Source organism: Chenopodium quinoa, unplaced genomic scaffold, assembly GCF_001683475.1.
Source record: "Chenopodium quinoa cultivar QQ74 unplaced genomic scaffold, ASM168347v1, whole genome shotgun sequence".
NCBI classification, from domain to species: Eukaryota; Viridiplantae; Streptophyta; class Magnoliopsida; order Caryophyllales; family Amaranthaceae; genus Chenopodium; species Chenopodium quinoa.
The window spans coordinates 1,839,662-1,859,051 of record NW_018744041.1 but is presented as its reverse complement, the minus strand read 5'-3'; the positions used below and the strand labels follow the sequence as shown (position 1 = coordinate 1,859,051).

General features: G+C 35.1%; 2 protein-coding genes across 3 annotated transcripts; both read right to left on the bottom strand.

The window, feature by feature from the left end:
- Positions 1-5,283: 5,283 nt before the first annotated feature.
- LOC110690507 (5-methylthioadenosine/S-adenosylhomocysteine deaminase-like) lies at positions 5,284-14,293 on the bottom strand. 2 transcript variants are annotated; one of them, XM_021867356.1, is made up of 10 exons: positions 13,775-14,290; positions 13,433-13,662; positions 11,912-12,070; positions 11,680-11,829; positions 8,620-8,763; positions 7,967-8,123; positions 7,656-7,828; positions 7,284-7,339; positions 6,467-6,569; positions 5,284-5,916 (listed from the first exon to the last, which is right to left on the bottom strand). In XM_021867356.1, exons 1-10 carry the CDS (start codon positions 13,974-13,976, stop codon positions 5,827-5,829), a joined length of 1,464 nt encoding a protein of 487 aa, XP_021723048.1. In that variant the 5' UTR covers positions 13,977-14,290; the 3' UTR covers positions 5,284-5,826. The 2 variants fall into 2 exon arrangements, with proteins under 2 accessions (XP_021723048.1, XP_021723049.1); XM_021867357.1 differs by lacking the exons at positions 5,284-5,916; positions 7,284-7,339 and having other exon boundaries at positions 6,476-6,569; positions 13,775-14,293.
- Positions 14,294-17,629: 3,336 nt separating this feature from the next.
- On the bottom strand, positions 17,630-19,137 carry LOC110690506 (auxin-responsive protein SAUR72-like). The gene has a single exon (XM_021867355.1). The coding sequence runs from the start codon at positions 18,566-18,568 to the stop codon at positions 18,017-18,019; it is 552 nt and encodes a 183-aa protein (XP_021723047.1). The 5' UTR covers positions 18,569-19,137; the 3' UTR covers positions 17,630-18,016.
- Positions 19,138-19,390: the final 253 nt, after the last annotated feature.

Here is a 19,390-nt window from a genome sequence, read left to right as displayed (position 1 = left end):
CTGCCGGCACCAAACACCCCCTTCCCGGCCGGCGACGCTCCCACCTGCGACGCCCAGCCTCCCTCCTTACCTCATTCCTCCTTGACAACGCCCAACCCCTTCCCCGTCGTACACCCTGTCTCCCGCCGTCCCGCCGAACACCCTTCCCCGTCCTCTCTCCTTTCTCGCACCTCACCACCATCGAAAATTACAAAAAAATAAATAAATAAAAATAATTTGCGAATTTCAGGTAATCGAAACCCTAATTTCTCACAATTGAACAAGATATTACAGGTAATTGGAATTAATTTGAACCCTAATTCCGCTTTGAGTAGTGACGCTTAGCGTAGTCGCGGCGAAGGAAGGCGAGTTTTGGCTTTCTTCCTTGTGATGCGAGGTTTAAGCGGCGGTGGTGGAGGAATGGCAAAGGATGGTGGCGATTTGGTGGTTGGAGTAGTGACGACGCTGCCATTTTTGGTTGCTGTTGGTGGGGGAGAGTTGAGATGAAGCAATTAACCATGAAAGGCGTGAATGAAATTGATATTTAGCCTTGAAGAAGACAGGATGTCAGATGGGGCAAATGAGAAGGGCGTTGGATAGGGGTTTGCCAGCGGTTGTGGGAGCTGCGCCGCTGTCCGGAGGTGGAGGCTGGGCGTCGGTGGCACCAGCAGGGGTGGGGGTGGCACCGGTTAGGGAGGGGAAGGGTGGTTGTATTTTTTAAATTTATATTATCACTAAAATAATATAAATTAATTGTTAAAAATACAAAAACTAACCATGGTTAAAGATTTTAATTAAAATTGTAATTATCTTTGGTAGACAATAATACAAGTTTAGCAACGATAATAAGTTTTTTAACTGTTTACCACTGAGAAAATCAAATACTTTGGTGTTACCAAAGAGAATTTCCCTTACTTATTTGCTTGCATTAATGTTGGTGGTTTATTTATTTTAAATCTCAAAATAATGTGCGAATATTTATACCTATAAAAATACTTTCGTTTTCTCTCACCAAATATTGCTAACAATTAAAAGGATTATATAAACATAACTAACCATAGCGTGTACATCACATGCATTAACAACCATAGTTATTTATTATTAAAGCGCAAAGCTTTGTACAACTTTTTATTGTAATGTTATCAATGTTATAATTTGTATTTCCTCTACCCATTGTCATTGATCACCCCTTAAATCTGGAAAATTGAGGGAATATATACTCCATAACAATATTTAAAGTTCTTACATGGTTTCCCGGGCCACGCAGCATTATAAATTTAAGGGAAATTCTCAATGATAGCCTCCAACTATTGCTTATTCTTAATGGTAGCCAAATTTTTTTTAGATTCTCAATGGTAGCACCCTACTTTTTAAAAGTTGCAACAACCGTAACCTTTATTATGTTTTTCTGTTAAATCCAACCTTAATCTAAACCAAGGTTAGCTTTTTTTAAAATTAAAAAAAAAAAAAAAAAAAAAAACCCTCCTCCCCCTCCACTTCCCAGCCACCCTCCCACCTCCCTCTACTGTCGAGCCACCCTCCTCCCTCCCTCCATTGTCAAGCGACTGAAATTCAACCCCCTTACATGTACCAGAATTACCCCTCTCAATCTCATTCAAAACAGCAGCCCGACAAAAGAGGGCAATTCTTATGAAACCTTAACTAAGTATCAATACAAGAAATTAAATATGAAAAGCATGACTATACTGACAATATATAAGTATCAGCTTCACCAAACTAAGTCAAACAAACAGAACAAGATCCTTTTTTTTTTTTTTTTTTTTTTTTTTTTGTATACTTGAAAGTAGTTATTGAAGCAATTACAGATTGTGGAAGCCCAATTGTAGCTATATGCCAAATTGGGTGGTTCACAGTTGACCCACCATCGTTCATCGTCGGAGCTTGACGGAGAAACTCCTTTTGTCCTGTCGGTAAAACAAACCCTTAAAATGATTGTACAAGTCGTAAGGAGAAGAAAGGAGATTCCGAGAAGAAAGGAGCTATATGACTTTTAGAGGACGACGGCAATGGCGGCGAAGGTAGCGGTGGAGGAAAAGGAAAAGGATCAAAATTCCCAAGAATGATGGGGTAGCAATTGGAATAAAAAGGTTTGGTGAGCTTTTCACAGCTTTGTAAATTGTAAGAAGCAAGAAACGATGCCAAATAAAATTGAGAGAATATGCCATTGAAGGGAGCTTCAAAGAGATGAAAATGGCGGAATTGTGTTATATTGTCGTTGTGGGCTGGTTTAATTGACTTGAAGGGGTGGCATTGCAGTGTAGGGGGGGAGGGGGACGGAGAAGGGGTGGGTGTATCGTGGAGTGTGGAGGGTACGGTGTTGTGGTGGAGGGGTTGGAGGTGGAGGTGGCTGCCATGGAAGATTTATGAAGGGGAGGAGAGAAAATGGTTAACAGAAAGAAAATGATTGACTATAGTTAAAGTTAACAGACATTTAACAGTTTAGAGTTAATAAGGTTACGGTTGTAACTTTTAAAAAGTAGAGTGCTACCATTGAGAATCTAAAAAAAAAAAAAATTGGCTACCATTGAGAATAAGCAAAGCAATAGTTGGAGGCTACCATCGAGAATTTCCCTAAATTTAAAGTCACGTAGGATTATAGTTTTTTCGGATTTTTCACCAAATACCACCGAATTAATGCGTAATTCACCATATACCACAAAATTTTCTAATTCACCATATACCACTGAGTTAATGTATATTAACACAGAATGCCCTTTTTGTTAACTGTCGTTAGTCTGCCGTTAACGCCGTTAGTAATTAAGGTTAATTATGCCACGTGGCTGTCACATATTGGCTCTTATTAATATTATCTAATTAATTAGTTAAATAAAAAATTAATAAAAAAACATCCACCACCTCCTCACTCCACCAACCCCGACACCCCCTTCCCCCACCAGCCCAGCTCCCCCTCCCTGCCGGCGGCCTTGCCCAGCCTCCTCCCTCGCCGGCGGCCTTGCCTAGCCTCGTCCCTCGCCGGCCTTCCAGAGCTCCCCCTACCCCTGCCATCTCCCCTTCCCGTCCTCCTCCCAAACCACCAACGTCTCCCAGCCAACCACCACCCTATCCTAACATCCCCTGCTTGCACGAAATATGACTAGAACCCCCAGCCACCACCCTATCCCGCCCCCAGCCACCACCCTATCCCGCCCCCACCCACGCCGGCGCCCAGCCTTTCTCTCGCCAGCGCGTCGGCCTCCCTCTCCCCCTGAACCGACAACACTCAAAATCTGCAACCATACAACAACATCAATTCGACTTATCAGCATTTTTTTCGAACAAATTCGCTTCTAATTCGACCTTCTCTCTCTTCGTCAAGATTTGATGGGTGGTTTCTTTGCCGTCGATATTCCAATTGGGATTTGCAAGAGGGAAATTGAGGATTTTTTTAGGGTTAGAGAGATCGGGAATCGGGGAAGGGGAGTCCGGCGAGGAAATCGGGAAATGGGTTACAGGTGGGGGATGATTTTCGGGGAAGGGGAGTAGGAGTGGGATGGTCGCCGGCGTAGGGGGAAGGGGTCGAGAATGTCGCCGGCGGGGGGAAGGGACCAGGGGAGGGCAGTCGCCGGCCATCTGGGAAGTGGCTGGGATCGCAATTGTTGCCGCCAGGGGGATCGATGAAAGTTTGAAGCTTTTTGATTGATTTTGGGGTTCGATTTTAATGGAGAAGAACAGAGAGAAGCTTCAATGGAAAGGGGAAATGGGGGGTCAATGGAGTCAACCCTATCAATGGCGCCAGTTAGATGTATAAGGGCATAATGGTAAAGTCCCCCAAACGGCAGACTAACGACAGTTAGCAAAAAGGGCATTTTGTGTTAATATACAATAACTGAGTGGTATATGGTGTATTAGAAAGTTTTTGGTGGTATACGGTGAATTATGCTTAAACTCAGTGGTATATGGTGAAATTTTCGTAGTTTTTTTTTTCCCCAAATGTCACGTATGATTATAAATTCTTTTTATTTAAATTCCACATTAGAAAAATTAACGAATGAGATTTTAGAGTTTAAATTAATTAAATATAAAATATTATTTTTTGACATGGAAATTCAAAATTTATTTTAAAATAAAAATAATAAATGATAATGCATACAACGAATAAACTAATTAATTTCATCCCATAAATACATACCATACTAGATGTAAGCCCGTGCGATGCACGGTTTTTAAATATTTCATTTTGTATATTTTTTTTGTAATTTTTTTTAATATTTTTTGTTTTTATTTTCTATTCTATTATTTTAACATTAATTTAAGGTAAAATATTTTGTTAAGTTTTAAATTATTTTTATTCGAATTTTACGTGTATAGAACTTGAATTTATAAATTGAAATAAATATTATCTCATTCATCGGATAGTTAGATAAAATCATTAAATCAAAATATATTTTTTAATTTCTAATTATTTGTTAAAATAATATAAATCCTAATGTAAAAGATAATGTAAAAGATAATTTTTGTTTTTTTTCAATAATTTAAATCTTAAATTACTATTTTTTGTTTTCAATTCTCAAATTTCATTTGTTAATTTTTCTTAAATGGCGACAGAAAATTAAAATTCTAAATCAACATATAAATCTAATTTTTCATTGGGCGAAATATTACTTTTGCTTATGTGGCATGCAATGCACGAATTTTTATATACATTTTGTATTTGGTGATCTCTTAATTTTTTTCTTGCATTATAAGTTTTAAAATTTTATATGAAAGTATCATATCATCAGATATTTACATAAAACCATTAACATCAAATGATAATTTATATTTTTAAATATTAAAATATAATTTTTAGTTTTTTAAATAATATAAATCCTAATATCTAAAAATAATTTTTAGTTTTGTAACAAATAAAAATGATAAAATTTAATGTTCTTAAATAATTAAAATCCAAATAAATTACTATTCGTCGTTTTTACCTACGTGGCAAAAATTTAAAATTTCATTCGTCACTTTTGTTTAGGTGGCGAGTGATTTTTTTAATTCTAAAATAAAATAGAAATCTAATTTTTAATTGGTCGAAAATATACCTTTTCTTATGTGGCGCTCCCAATGCTCTCCAAAAATGCATACTTTATTTATATATATTAGATTTGTTTTAAAAAATACTACAAATAAAGGTAATTATGATTCCGCCTTTTAAGTTTCTAATTTATCTTATTTAAGGACCTTATTATATTAGATCAGATTGAAAAAATTAACTTCATATCTATTCAATCATTTTATGTGTGATTTTTCATTGCTAAAACCTCTAATTTCATAATATAAAAGGTTATGAAAGTTGCGCAATAAAAGAATCCAAATTATTACAAATCTAATAAAACCCATTTGATAGTATTGTTTTTTTCCATTAACGTAGAAGTCAAAGTTTAATAAAATAAATTAAGCATATAAAACCAGATCCTCCATAAACAAAAATAAGGTGAACTAAACATACCCCGAAGTAATTTATCTTTTTGAAATACTCCCTAAACATTGCCATTGATTCCACAAAGTTAAATCAAAATTGAATCGATTCCACGTACTCTGCCAACGCCACAAATTATGCACATCATTGACACCAACGCCACCAAGCACGATTACAAGGAAGCTAAAAGGTTGGTGTTGTTGCCTTGAGACTTGAGAGAAGCTGAGACGGCAAACCTAGTTGAGTTTATGCTCACATATTTCCAGAAGATACAACTTCAAAAACATATTGAATCGAAATCAAAAAGCAAATCAAGAACTCAAACACCAAATACGGGCCATTTCATGCAATTTCTTAGGCAAATCTTCAGAAGTGAGTCGACAAAACAGATCATGGACAAGGCAGAGACTTTCTTGAAGGACAGATCAGATCATCTTCATTCTTTTTGGAATACTAATGCCAGCCCTTTCCAAAAGTTCTTTTGAAGCTTTCTTTGCTTGTAAAATGATTTCTTTCTGTGCGGCATAAATAGTTATATAAATACAAATTTTTATAAAATGTTTACAAAAAAAAAACTTCATACATCCAGTAAAACTTTTTAAGAAGACATGATGCCAAGAAGCCATTAACCAGGAACGTAATGCAATGGGCAGGCTTTAAAATTTCCAAATATTAGCATAGAATATAGATCGTATAGAAATAAGACTGATTTAGATCAAAATAAAGTTGACGATGATTAAAGATGAGAAGATTTCAAAAGATCAACAACAGTAAATATAGGCTAAGGTAAATGACAGTGAAGCAGAAGTAATGAAAGGAAAATTCATTTGCAAGGAACGAATGAAATTGCTAGGCAATCAAAGCATCAAGAAATTCACAAGATCAGAAATCTTATAGTGCATTATTTCACGAATTTTGATTAGTAAAATCTAGCAGAAAATTTACACAGGCAATTGCATGTCTCTAAGGAAAACAGTTTTCAATTGACAAAAGCACACACACAAAGACTACACAAAACAGAATAGGGAAGAGCCGAAGAGAATGGACAGCAATTAAAAGAATTACCTCGTCCACATTCAAGATCTTCTTGTCTTTCATGATCCACTTTCCATTGCATATAACAGATAAGATATTTTCAGTTCGCATGCTGTACACAAGGCTAGATATGCTGCAAAATATATATATAAAAAATTACTATGTAGTGTGGAATTCAAGCCTAAGAGGAGGTATTCCAGAATCCAATGGATTGATGGAAGGAGTAATTCCTCAAGCTTATGAGTTGGTAAGTATTTCTCCTACAAAGTAGGAAAATTCACAATAATGTGCAATTCATATGGGGTTTCAACATGTAGCGACATGTACTACTACACACAATAATAACCCAGGACAGACTACATTTCATCTTGCATTATACCAAGTCTGGCTAGACAGCCTGAACAGGGATTTACTCGATCTCTCTGCATCTTAACCTTCATCTGTCTACTACATCTATGTGATGTATGTTTGCTGGAGATTTACGTATACTCGCGTAGTATAGGAAATTAGGAATGCATGTCTAGAAAGGCCCTACAACTCTACTGATTTGGAGACCTAATCTTGGTTAATGGCAAAATCACATAGGTCAACAAATCACTTCTTCATTAAGGATTGCTTATTCACATCCAATTAAAACTACAGTATCCTGAACAACAGCCAGCATCGATTCAAAAAACTGTGGTAGCTGTCTAAACTCTTAACGCCTAACCTAAGACTATGACCCCAAAATAACTATTTACATTCTATCACAAGTCAAGAACGATAATGGAGAAAATAGAGAAGTTGGGAGAAAGATATCACTTGCACCATAATAATTATAAGGAAAACTGTCTGGAAGTCTATTTACCAGTCATGAACTGGAGCCATAGTCCAAGAGCAAGGATCAATAATGACAATGTCAGCCTACAAGTTAGGAAGAAAAAAAAAATATTGATCATTAAAAGCTCCAAAAAGAAAGTAACATATATGTAAGTGTTATAAACTACTTAAGATGACATAGGCTAGACTCTCAACGGGTCAAGCCAGCATTAGATGGATGCTGCTAAGAAACAATCATATGTGTAAGATATGACTCAACAATTGTGGCTCTACTCCAGTCCCAACAGAGAGGGAGAGAAAATGAGAGGATAGTGGCAAACAGGCCAAGTACGTGAAATTTCAATACAAGCTCAAAACGTATAGGGGCACAGGATAGAATATATAAAGCTGTCACACTAACCTTCTTACCAACTTCAAGTGATCCTATCTCATTGTCCCATAGCACAGTTTTAGCACCATCTATAGTTGCCATTCTAAAAACAACTTCAGCAGACAGAGCTGTAGGATCTGTCGTTCCAGTTGTAAATACTTCATGGCCTTTATTTATCAGTGAAGCTAGGTACATTTCATCAACTACACAGGAACCAACAAGGAATTATTTTTGTATATTAACCCATGCTTTATCATACACCACAAAATGAAAATGTCTTCTCCAAAGATAACACACCATAACACTATAACTGAAATAATTATTCAACCATTCAGGTATACCAATGCTCATCCTATTGTTTGATGGAGCTCCATCCGTTCCAAGAGAGACACAAACTCCAGCATCAATCATTTTCCTAACAGGTGCGAATCCAAGCATCCGCATTGCTGCAGCTGGACAATGAGATACTTTCACCCCAGCCGTTGAGAGATAACCAATCTGTTAGGGGACAAGAAACAGTAGTCACATACAAGCACTAGCTGGTGTTCACGGTTTTCCATAGAAAAAAAAAAGCATGATACTCAAATTCCCTAGGTGAGGTGTTTCTCCTTAGTTCAGATTCTTAGAGATCTCACATATACAGATCTACCACAACTTTATGTCTCTGCAAAAAACCTTATTTCAAACAGATTTGACAGGATTATAAAAATCTGTTACACTGTAAACAAAAGCAAAGCTTTGGAAGAGCAGCAGTAAATTTAGGCAGCTTTGTAACTCAACACCCGATTAGGTAAAGTGAGATGTATCATAGTAAATAGTAACAAGTTGAATTCAATTTCCGATAAGTGATGAAACAAGTTAACCAAGCAATCCCGAACAACTACCACAGCAGTTTTATAATCCACAATAAGATTTGAATATGTCCATCAACACTTTATCCCTCTTAAAAGTATTTGCAGATAAGAGAAAAGAAAAAGATCCACGGAAAGATTACCTCATTATCGTTGACCCAAACACTGTGAGCTGCCAGTAGATTACTTTGGAGGAAGTCTATCTTCTTCAAATGAGTCACTGTTCCGTGATCAACTTTTCTTGTGTCGACAACAAATTGATTCTCATATGAAATCTCAGCAATATGCTATTTAGAAAAAACATACATATACATCAAGATAATCAGAAGATATAGTGACAGAAAAATCAATGCATAAAACAGTTACCTTAGTTCAAATTATTATCAACAAAACAACAAACTAATGGAAAGAAAATCTGAATTAGTTCAAGTTAATTGCCAGCACTTTTTAAACAGGACCCTGTTCTTAACAAAAAAACAAAAAGGGGAAAGATGAAAGAAAATCCATATCTCACAATGCTTTTTGCAAACTAGTGTTTTGAAGCATGTGTGTTGTAGGAAATCTTCATCAAATGTTTACATGTTTAGGTTTTTAGACTCGATATTACAAAATAAAGGACCCAAACATGAATTATGGAATATAATGAGCAAGCTTAGGTTGTTGTCTGTCACTAAACCAAAATCATTCAGACTATAATTCATCTCAATAACCTAATAAGAACAGAGAAGCATGAAAGTTAAGGATACAGCAATGGGACTTACCCCTAATATCTTTACACAAAATAAAAGTAGTACTTTACACAATCGACAATACCTATTTGCAAACTATTTTTTATTCGACAATTTCAAAAAACTGTTCATAGTACAATAGTTCTCCCTCCATTAAACACTAGTTTCCACACAGAGTTTTAGGAGAAATATACATCACATATAATATTTAGGTAATGGTGGTTAGTTGAGAGGATTAAATATTAGGATGTGAGATGAGAGAAAAAGAATGTACGACCATGAGGAGAGAAAATATGGAAATTTGTCACTTAAAAAAAGTGAGGTTTATGGAAAGTGTATCATTAAGATAAAAAGAAAGGGGTCATAATGTAAACAACCCATGTTATTTACTGATATTATGGTAAGTAATAAATTTGGAAATAATTAACAGCACTAATGAAGATGAAGGACTCCATACACCTTAATGGGACCTGGGTTATCAAGTTTGTTGTACAAATAACTATATCTTGAAGCTTTTCACCACCAATGCAACATAATTTCGAAATAGCCACATAAATGAACCAAATACATCATTAAGACTTTATACACCTTTACAACTATTGGCATGCTTGTTGTGGTTCCAAACTAGCACCGCGGGATACCCTACTTATCCATTGCAATTTTGGGAAAATTTCTCAAAATTGGCTAGAAAGTGTCAATTACAGCCTTAAGTTTTGGACAATTTTCAACTTTTTCAAACTCGAAAAAGGAAGAGGTCAAGGCGTGAAGGCACTCAAGGAGTCCATTGAGTGATTGAAAACGTTTGGTTTGCCTTTCTTATAGACTACCAATTTACCCAATTACAACTTACACCTTCCTTCATCAATTCAAAACCACCACGAGACTTTTTATGACCGATTAATGGCCATATGAGAATATTATATGACCCCTGGATGCACAATCCCGGTATTTTTTCGACATTGGATTTCAAAAACTTTGAAATTTCAATTTTGTGTCTTCAATTATGAAGAATTTTTAAATTTTCCACACCAGAAAGAAAAAAGGCCGGGGTTCTTTCCATTAATGTATAAAAAGCTTGCAATAAAAGTTATGCAGTGCCTAGGTGCGCCTAAGGAGCACCTCAATGCGCCTCTTTAAGTGAGGCGCACTATACAAACAGTTAAAAAAATTGGTAGAAATTTGCTTCATGTGCGCCACAGACACACCTTATTGAAAACGCCTCTCCCAGGCCCAAAAAAACACTTACCCCCTATTGCCTTGCGCCTAAAGGCGCATATTTTCAAACACTCTTTCCATTGACCTCATGATACTTTGGAAGGCTATTTAGGTGGTTAGAACCATCCAAATTTCCTTTAAATCGTCATTTTAAATGTTTACATACACACTTCCCTTAATTAACTCAAAGTCATCATGGACCTTTATGTGGCCAAATAGGTCACTAGTGGTCATTATATGGTTCCCATAAAACATTATAGACCCCAAGATGCATGCATCCCTTACCATCCAAATAGTTTTCAACGCTGGGCCTAAAACCTCCAAAATTGGTTTTAATACGTGTATAGTTTTTAGTTTTGGACAAATTTTCTACTTTTAGAAAGTAAACAAGTTAGTGTGCTTTTCGTGTACCCCACCCAAGGCCATTTGGGTGGGTTGACAATACCAGCTTTGCTTAACTGGCAGTTTAATTGCTTACACATATGTCTCCTTTCATTGATTCAAAGTTAACACGCGCATGCCTTTATGTGACCAACTAACGGCTGTATACGATTCCAAACAACATTACATAGCCACAGAATGCATCCTCTATGATCCTAGAGTTTTCGACAATAGGTCTTATAACCTCCGAAATTGGTGAGGTTTCGTGTATATATCCTTTAAATTTGGCTAGAACGTTTTTGGACCCAATAAGTTTATGCATTGAAGTTATACTTAGAGTTCCAAGAGGACTCACAAAGGCCTAATTGGTGCCTTAAATCATCTCATTCATGCCGTACACCATCCTATGTCATCTTGTCTTATGATTCCTTTAGTAATTCATAGGCCTTGCACTACCTTATAAGGCAAACCAAGACGGTAACTTTAATTGCCAAAAATTAATTGTTTTTTAAGATTAGGGTGCTTTTAGCCTTTTATGGCTTATCATATGCACATGTCTTGTGCCCATGCCCCATGCCTATAAGATGGCCATGCCTTGGCTGAGAAGCACCATCCAACGCCCCACACTAAGGCGTAATGCCTTGGCCTAATCCCATCCTTGGCATTTTTTAGCACCAAAGGTGCATCGTTACCTTCTAGTCTTCTACAAAATAAAAGTTGTTCTTTACACAATTGATAATACCTATTTTCAAACTCTTTCTTATTATGGTAACTTTAATTATTTTGGATAATAAAGCATAAAAATATTAAGACATGAAGCAAAAGAGTTACATCTTAAGAGAAAAGAGAAAAGGTGCAAAGAACTAAATGGAGTAGTACCATGTGAATTCCAGTGTTCAATTCCCTAGCCAGATCCCGGGTCTCCAAGAGCAAGCGATCAGTAGAGTTCAAAATTTGCCGAATTCCAAGCCATACCCTGATCCGTCCTTCTGCAGTGTCATGGTGCTTCTCATAAAGTTCTTTCTGAGACTGAGACCTTAAAAGAAAAACATTAAATTTGGTGAACAACTGCCTGGATAATCTATCTCGAAGATAGCGCTAGTAGGCAAACCTGAATACATTGATCAGTAGTTTGAGAACTCCACAAAGCCGGCAGACCCTCACCAGAATCCATAATTGATTTTGTTAAACATGCACGTAAGCCAAGCAACTCTACTGCTTTAGCCATTCCAGAGACATACTGCCCCCCTGCTTCTGCAAAACAAGTCACCTGGTTCCAGAAAACAATCAGACCCTTTAGGATGTTTGCACAGTCTAAGAAGATGAAAATAAAAACATTTTGAACCATTGCAAAGAGTATGTTAGCACCTGAGGTTAATAATTTTCTCTTATGCGGACTTCAGCAATCATGAACTCAAGCAAAATAAAATATGGAGGGCAGTGCATGATTAATAGAAGTCTCAAAGCAACTTTAAATTTAAGAAGTAATTCCAAGCTAACACAGCAATCCCTACCCCAACTCATAAAATCAATGTTGCATCATACCCATCTAGGATGGCAGATAGGTAGGGCATAGAGTACAGCTAAACATCAAACTTTCCCAAAGAATGAAATGAAAGATATCAATTATCAACTAGACTACATCCCATTTATAGCTTAAAGGTAAGCATACCCATTAATTCAATTTGTGTTACATTGAAGTGATTGAACCCTCCCATGGCCAACATAAAAGAGAGGAGTTTTACTATGTAAAAACCCAAGTAACAATCGGCAATCTTTAAAGTAACTTACCAGACTCATATATCCACTTTCCATTTCTTAAGGAACACGGAATATAGGACAAGTCACACATGGATTTCACAACTTAAAAATAAATATTGACAATAGAGTTGGGGTGGGCTAACTCTGCTAATAGGTTTACCGTTGCCAATCTCAAGCCTAGATAAAGGAGGAGGGTTACAATAGGCCAATGAAAGCATGTGTAAAATTTTGTGTCCTCATGTTGGTTCATGTAACCGACCCCACTTATGTGATTGATGCGTTTAAGCAAAAGGAGAAGAATTTAGGGTGGGCTACTCCCCTTATTCCCAATCAACTTAACCCTAATTTGATTAATATGTGAATACAATCTCCTTTATCAAAGCCTAATGTGAAAGCCCAAAGAATATAAAAATTATACTTGTATATTACATCTCAAACGACTTCTTTGCATCATAAGGACAACAAAAGATTATATATCCATAAATTTTGTAGGTATATATATACATACATATTACATGAACAAATTTTTTGGAGAGTAGCTTATCAAACTACACAAACATATATTTCTCATCAAGTAGGAGATATTCGTTGCCCATCAAAATAAAGAAAAACCAAAGATATCCTTTTCTATTACTCGATGCAAGGTTGCGTACATATGACCCTCCCTCACCCTCCCCCCCCCCCCCCCCAACCTATCTATTGTAGGAGCCTCTTTGTCCGTATTTTGGTAAATCCTAGGTGTCAAATGTTCATGTCTTCTTTATGAAAGTATAAGGGCCGATAAATTACAATAAGGGCTACCCGAGTTCAATTCACAACTACAATAACTCCGGATAAATTTCGACAAGTTAAGATATAAGCTCATATAAACCTTAGTATAAGCGAAATCTAGGATTGAAGTAAATAAGAGCATTGTGTAGAGACGTAACCCAGAGTGAATGAGCTCAATTCCACAAAGCAAAGAAGAAATGAAGGAATCTTCCTCAGTCATATGAGACTCATAAGGCCAAATTCGACCGTGCAACCAAGTAATCAAATCAACATCATCTGCAATCCCTCTTCCTAGCTGCTGCGACGTATGAACATGCGTGTTCACAAACCCTAATTATCAGTCAATCATCAATTTCATCAACATACCAGCAAATCAAACCCTAATTTCCCAAACACATTCAAAATAATTGGTCAAAGGAGAGAGAAAGATGAGAATAACAACCAGGAAGAACGAATTGGCCGTTCAGGTCGTGGAGAGTGGCGTCGGAAGCACGGTGATGGCGGAGAATATCGTCGGATTTTCCGATGTCGGTGATTTTATCGCCGTCGAAGACAACAGCGCCATTTTCGAAAACTCGGAGCTCGGAATCCATGGTTACGATTAGTGCGTTGTGAAGAATGGTGATCTTCGTTGTTGACTCCATTGTTGATGAGTTGAGTGTGTTTTTGAGTTGATTTCTTTGGGTTTTTTTTTAGGTGGGATAGCAAATTTTTTGCTGAAAACTAATCTTATTACGCAAAAATAAATCATATTTTAATTTTTGGCGGTACAATTTTTTATTCTTTTGATAAGGAATGATTGAAGATGAAATGGGCTTGATTAAACTTAAAAGTGAATAAGCTCTAATCCTACTCGTAGAAGGCTGTACCGGAACTAGTAAGGTTGGGCCTTTGATTTTTGTTGATTATGTATAGTCTAATACTCTCATGGTCTGTTTGATAAGCAATCATAAATCGTGAGTATTAGAATGATAATGAATTAGGAGCAAATTCATATTAAGGGGTTTTGATGTACTTCCATTAAAAATGTTAAAGGCATTACTGACATTTTCAATGAATAACAGACAACATTAGACGTAGAGGTGATAAAAAATCGGGTCGGGCCTTAATATAATTTTTTGTGCCCAAACCAGTAAAAAGTAATGGGCCAAAATAGGCTTTTCGGGTTTTTTCGAGCCAGATTCGGGCTTTTTAACTAAAAATTCATTTTTATGCTTGCCTAAACCCACCTAATTTTCGAGTCGGCTCGGGCCGGGCCAATGTTGATCACCTCTAATTAGACGGCATTAACGAACATTTTCTCTCTGTTCTTATAATTCGGAACATTTTCTCTCTCCATCTTAAATTTTCTCTCTCCTAAATTGGAGCACTCAACCATTAAAGGTGGGTAATTACCATTCAATCGGAGTTGGGCATGAGGACGCAACCCTTTTCTCTAAGGGTTAACCATACCATTCTTTTCACCCTTTTCAATTAATATACGAAGTATGAACCAATTACATTTTACTCCGTAAATTTTTTTTTACACATTATGGAAATTAGGTACAATAATACATCTTTGTACCCCCTTAATTCCTTTATCGATTAAAGCTACAGAACATCGACACAAATCTTCTTACTCGTATACGAATATGCATGTTTTTTCATACATAGAACATGTTGCCGAGTCCATAGCCACGACTCGTTAAATGAAACAATCCAAATTAATTAAAATACCTTACAAACATAGAACTAATATTATTTTTAGTGATGACACTGATCTATTCAAATTGATGAACAATATGCTTGAATAACTTCTTTGTCTCGATTTGCATATCTCATATCCATTTAATTTAATTTACAACTTATTATCAGACTAACCAGACACTCCTCGTCATTTATGAACGATATAATCATTGATGAATTGCTTGAGTGGTATGCAATTGGTATATTATAAAATCTCATTAGGACCATTTTTTTAAATACCATGGAAACAATCAAAAGAGCGTATTGGTTTGGTAAGATGAACAAGAATCGATCGTTTATTTTGGGCATTGTCAAAGTATACATCAATGTGACTTTGTCTTGTAGGGACATTTGCGTCAAAGATATTTAAATCAAAAAGAAACACAATTGTAAAGTATCCCCTTGCTCCGTCCTAATAACATAGGCCACATAAAGTGCATAAAAAAAATGTCAACTTAATTAGTACAATTATATATAAAACAAAATATTAATAATGCCACGTGTCAATTATGTTGAGATTTGAAAATGGACCAATGACTTTAAATTATCCTTGTGAATCAATCATTCATAATAGTATGGTCCAACTACAGTTCATAGGATGTAGAAATCGTGGGATCTATCACTGTTTTTTTATATTTATTTTTTTCTAGATTAATACTACGTACTTAGGTAGTAACAATAATTAAAAATTCTCTATATATACATCTAATCATTGTTGTTAGAAATCGTTGTATTCATTAGTTTGTCAATTACTCCAATATTTTCAATATTTTAAATTTACAGTATCAAATACGGTAGTTTAATTTGTATTCATGACATTGTTTATATGCTTTAATTTGATTTTTTTATTGGAGATTTATATAAAAGTAGTACAACATGTATAAAGAAAACGTAGTCATGTTAGGCTATTAGTATGTGCATATATGTCTTAATTTATAAACTTAAAATTATATCAAATGATTAATAATATCAATTATTAAAGATTAGAATTGTTCATTAACAACATACTCAATCAAATGAAACAATTATTCTAATAAACAATACAAGTAATACCAAAAGTTAAACTATTTTATCTTTTTATAACATTAAAATAAGTATGTGCCATAATAAGCAAAATTTAAAGAACAAAAGATAGTAATTTTATACATAGTATTTGATTGATTGATAGTTATTTGGACTATACGAAGTATATTATATAGCATAAATAAATAACTTACTCCTTACTTTATACGAAGTGTATAAATTTATTCACCCGATTTTAACAAAATGAGTCGGCTAATTGATTTCTCATACTATTATTATAATTTATAAACACCCAATCACCCACAGGCTACAAAGAACGTACTAACCACTAAAATTATCATACCAAATACCTTAATTAACGTATTATTAGTTGGTGACCAAATTAATTAGTTCCCACTTCCGAGTTTATCCATCAATAATATAAAAAATACAAGTAGTATAAATTTTTTGGAGCTATGTGTGTTTTTGTCATCATTTGTTCTGTTGGACTATGCTTCAAATTGAATGTTGAATCTATTAACCTCTTTCGAACAATCATCACGGGAGCCTCTTTGTAATATTTACTTCGATTTGTATTATCTTTTAGATCAATAAACTCAACCTTTCATATGCCCATGGATTATGGATATACGTAGCTAGCTCACCGTTAGTGAAGGACCACGTAAAATTTGTGTTCTTATTTATTGATATTTCTTGCATCTTTATAACATCATGCTATATAATTTATTTATTTTATTGGACAAGAACAAGTTAGGTTTTGTTGTTCTTTTAGTTTCATAAATATAAAAACAAAGAATCTATAATGTTTTCATCGATGAAATAATTGGTTGTTATCATAAAAAATAAAAAAATTAAAAAAAAAAGGAAAGAAAAGAACTTAGATATCACTAAATGCATTTTATGGAGTACATAATTAGTGGTACTTAAGGTTTGATATATCTACACTTTTTTTATACGGATTATCATATTTCTTTGTTATGTTAAATACGGGTCTGAGCCGCACCCGCAAATTAAGAGAGTCAGTCCACTTCACAAGTTCAAAAGAGATTCCATCCCAAAACCATATGGCAATAGGAGGAGTAGTCCCTTAACCTTATAAAGTGATTAACTCTCTATTCTTCAACGAATGTGTAACACTTACATGTGGTGATATTTGAGAAGTCTATTCTTCAACATGTTATTGTATGTATGACTGTATACCATGTAAAAATAGTTTTAATGTAGCTAAGTTAAGTTGCAATCTCGCGCAGTCATTATTTTTAATTGATTGAATTGGGGAAGTTTGATTTAAGTTAGTTAAGATCTCGTTTTCACTATTTCCTATATTTTGCTCTTAATTGCTTTATCATATCATTGACAATCTAATCTATTGCACGAGCTTATTAGTTGTAAGAGCTTGACAATGAGGATTAACCTTCTTTCTTGTGTTGTCTTGTATTATTAATTAATTACATTTCAAGAAACAATTACTAAATCTACGGCCTTTGTTATCTATGGAATGGGGATTTGTATTAAAGTTGAAATAAGATTATAGTTAAAACAAGGACAATAATAATGTTCAATATAAACAATCCGAAAAATATATATATTATGCAAATGTATAAATCCAAGTATATAACTATATAGCTTAATTGCGCAATACCAATACTTTACACTTCCATCCCACGATTGATTACATAGCTAATAAATTGCACATTTTCTAATGACCTTGTTCTTAGTACATTGAAGGTTGCTCAACAATGATATCTAACACTAGATACGTCGTCACCCAAAATTAAAACTTATGGCACCAAATCAACACCAAGGCAAAAAAAAAAGAAGTTACTACCTCTTTGTCGAAACTTTATTAGCTAGTTTTCACGTCACTAGATCAAATAACACCATCAACGTGACAATTAGTCTCGGACAAAGAACACATTGAATAGTGATCATTGATTTAAGCGATTAGTCTACTAGACGTGGTGAGAAGGTGGTACGAGCTGCGACTCCTTGGAAACTTACACCGTGTGCTATTGGTGTTATCCTCAAGATCATTTGCTTCCATCTCATATAAGACTTTGACAAACAAGTCAACTTCACAAGGAAGCATTATAGGGCCATCATGAAACCCATACTCAGATTCAGCCTGTTCAAGCAACACCTTAAAGAGGGGGTGGTTTGTGCAACTAATTTTGATAACAAACCTTTGCTTATCGGGCCCCACGTAGACAGATAAGCAACCCTTGGGTGATAAAGGGCTCACCCGAGGGTTCCTATTATTCGACCCAGATAATTTGTCGAGTCTTGGGCTAAGAGGGCTCGAAAGGCAAAGTGTTGAACATGATTTGCTCTTCACCATAGGACGACTACGATCGGGTGACGATGATATCGACAGAAGACTTGTTGAAGGTACCCTTACTAGTACTTGACCATGACCTATAGACTTGCATCTTTCCCATGTCTTTTTTAGCACATTTCCCTTCTTTCTCTTATCTTGCAATCCCTCCATTTTTATTTTTTCGTAACAAATCACAAAATCGTACGTGTGTCAAGTAACAAAAAAGAAAAAGAAATCAAATACCTTAAATTGGATTCAAAAAACAAATGAATTTGGGTTATAAAAGACTTTGGAATACATCACCCAAGTAAGAAACCAAATGGAACACGGCTTGAAGTCTTGGCTTAGTCGGGTTACTCATATTCCTTCCTCCCACCAAAAAAAAATTTGATACCCCGTTGATGAAAAAGTTTAGAAAACACAAAAACAAATTTCGAGTCCAAATTCTAGATCAGGAATCTTATATATGTGGGATAATGATTGATCACCTAGAAAAAAAAATACGATTTAAGTTATAGAGGAGTTGAAAGTGATAAAGAAGTACGAGTATAAAATGTATGATAAGAGAACAAGGTGCTTATTTAAGATTGTGGATTTTTTTTAGTATGTATGTATGAGGGTTGAAGAGATAAGGAAGAAAGATGAGGAGCTTAAATAGAAAGAGGAAATTGGGAGAAGATATAGCACACAATAATTTTGAGGGTATTTACTGGGGTATATCTTAGCTTCATAATAAATGCAACTCATTCGATCACATATTATATAATGATGGAGGGGGCCATTTGATGACAATGATGTAATATATGTTACTATTCACATTTTAATATTATACTTTTGTTTTATGAGATATATTTTTTGTCAACGCCCCAATTGTCTTGTTTTCATAGGGGTATCTTCTTTATTCGACTTTTGAATTATTGCCTTTTCAAGTAAATGAAGTGTGAATATTGTTTTTATTTATATATTTACAAGTATTTCTTGAGAGAAGAAAAT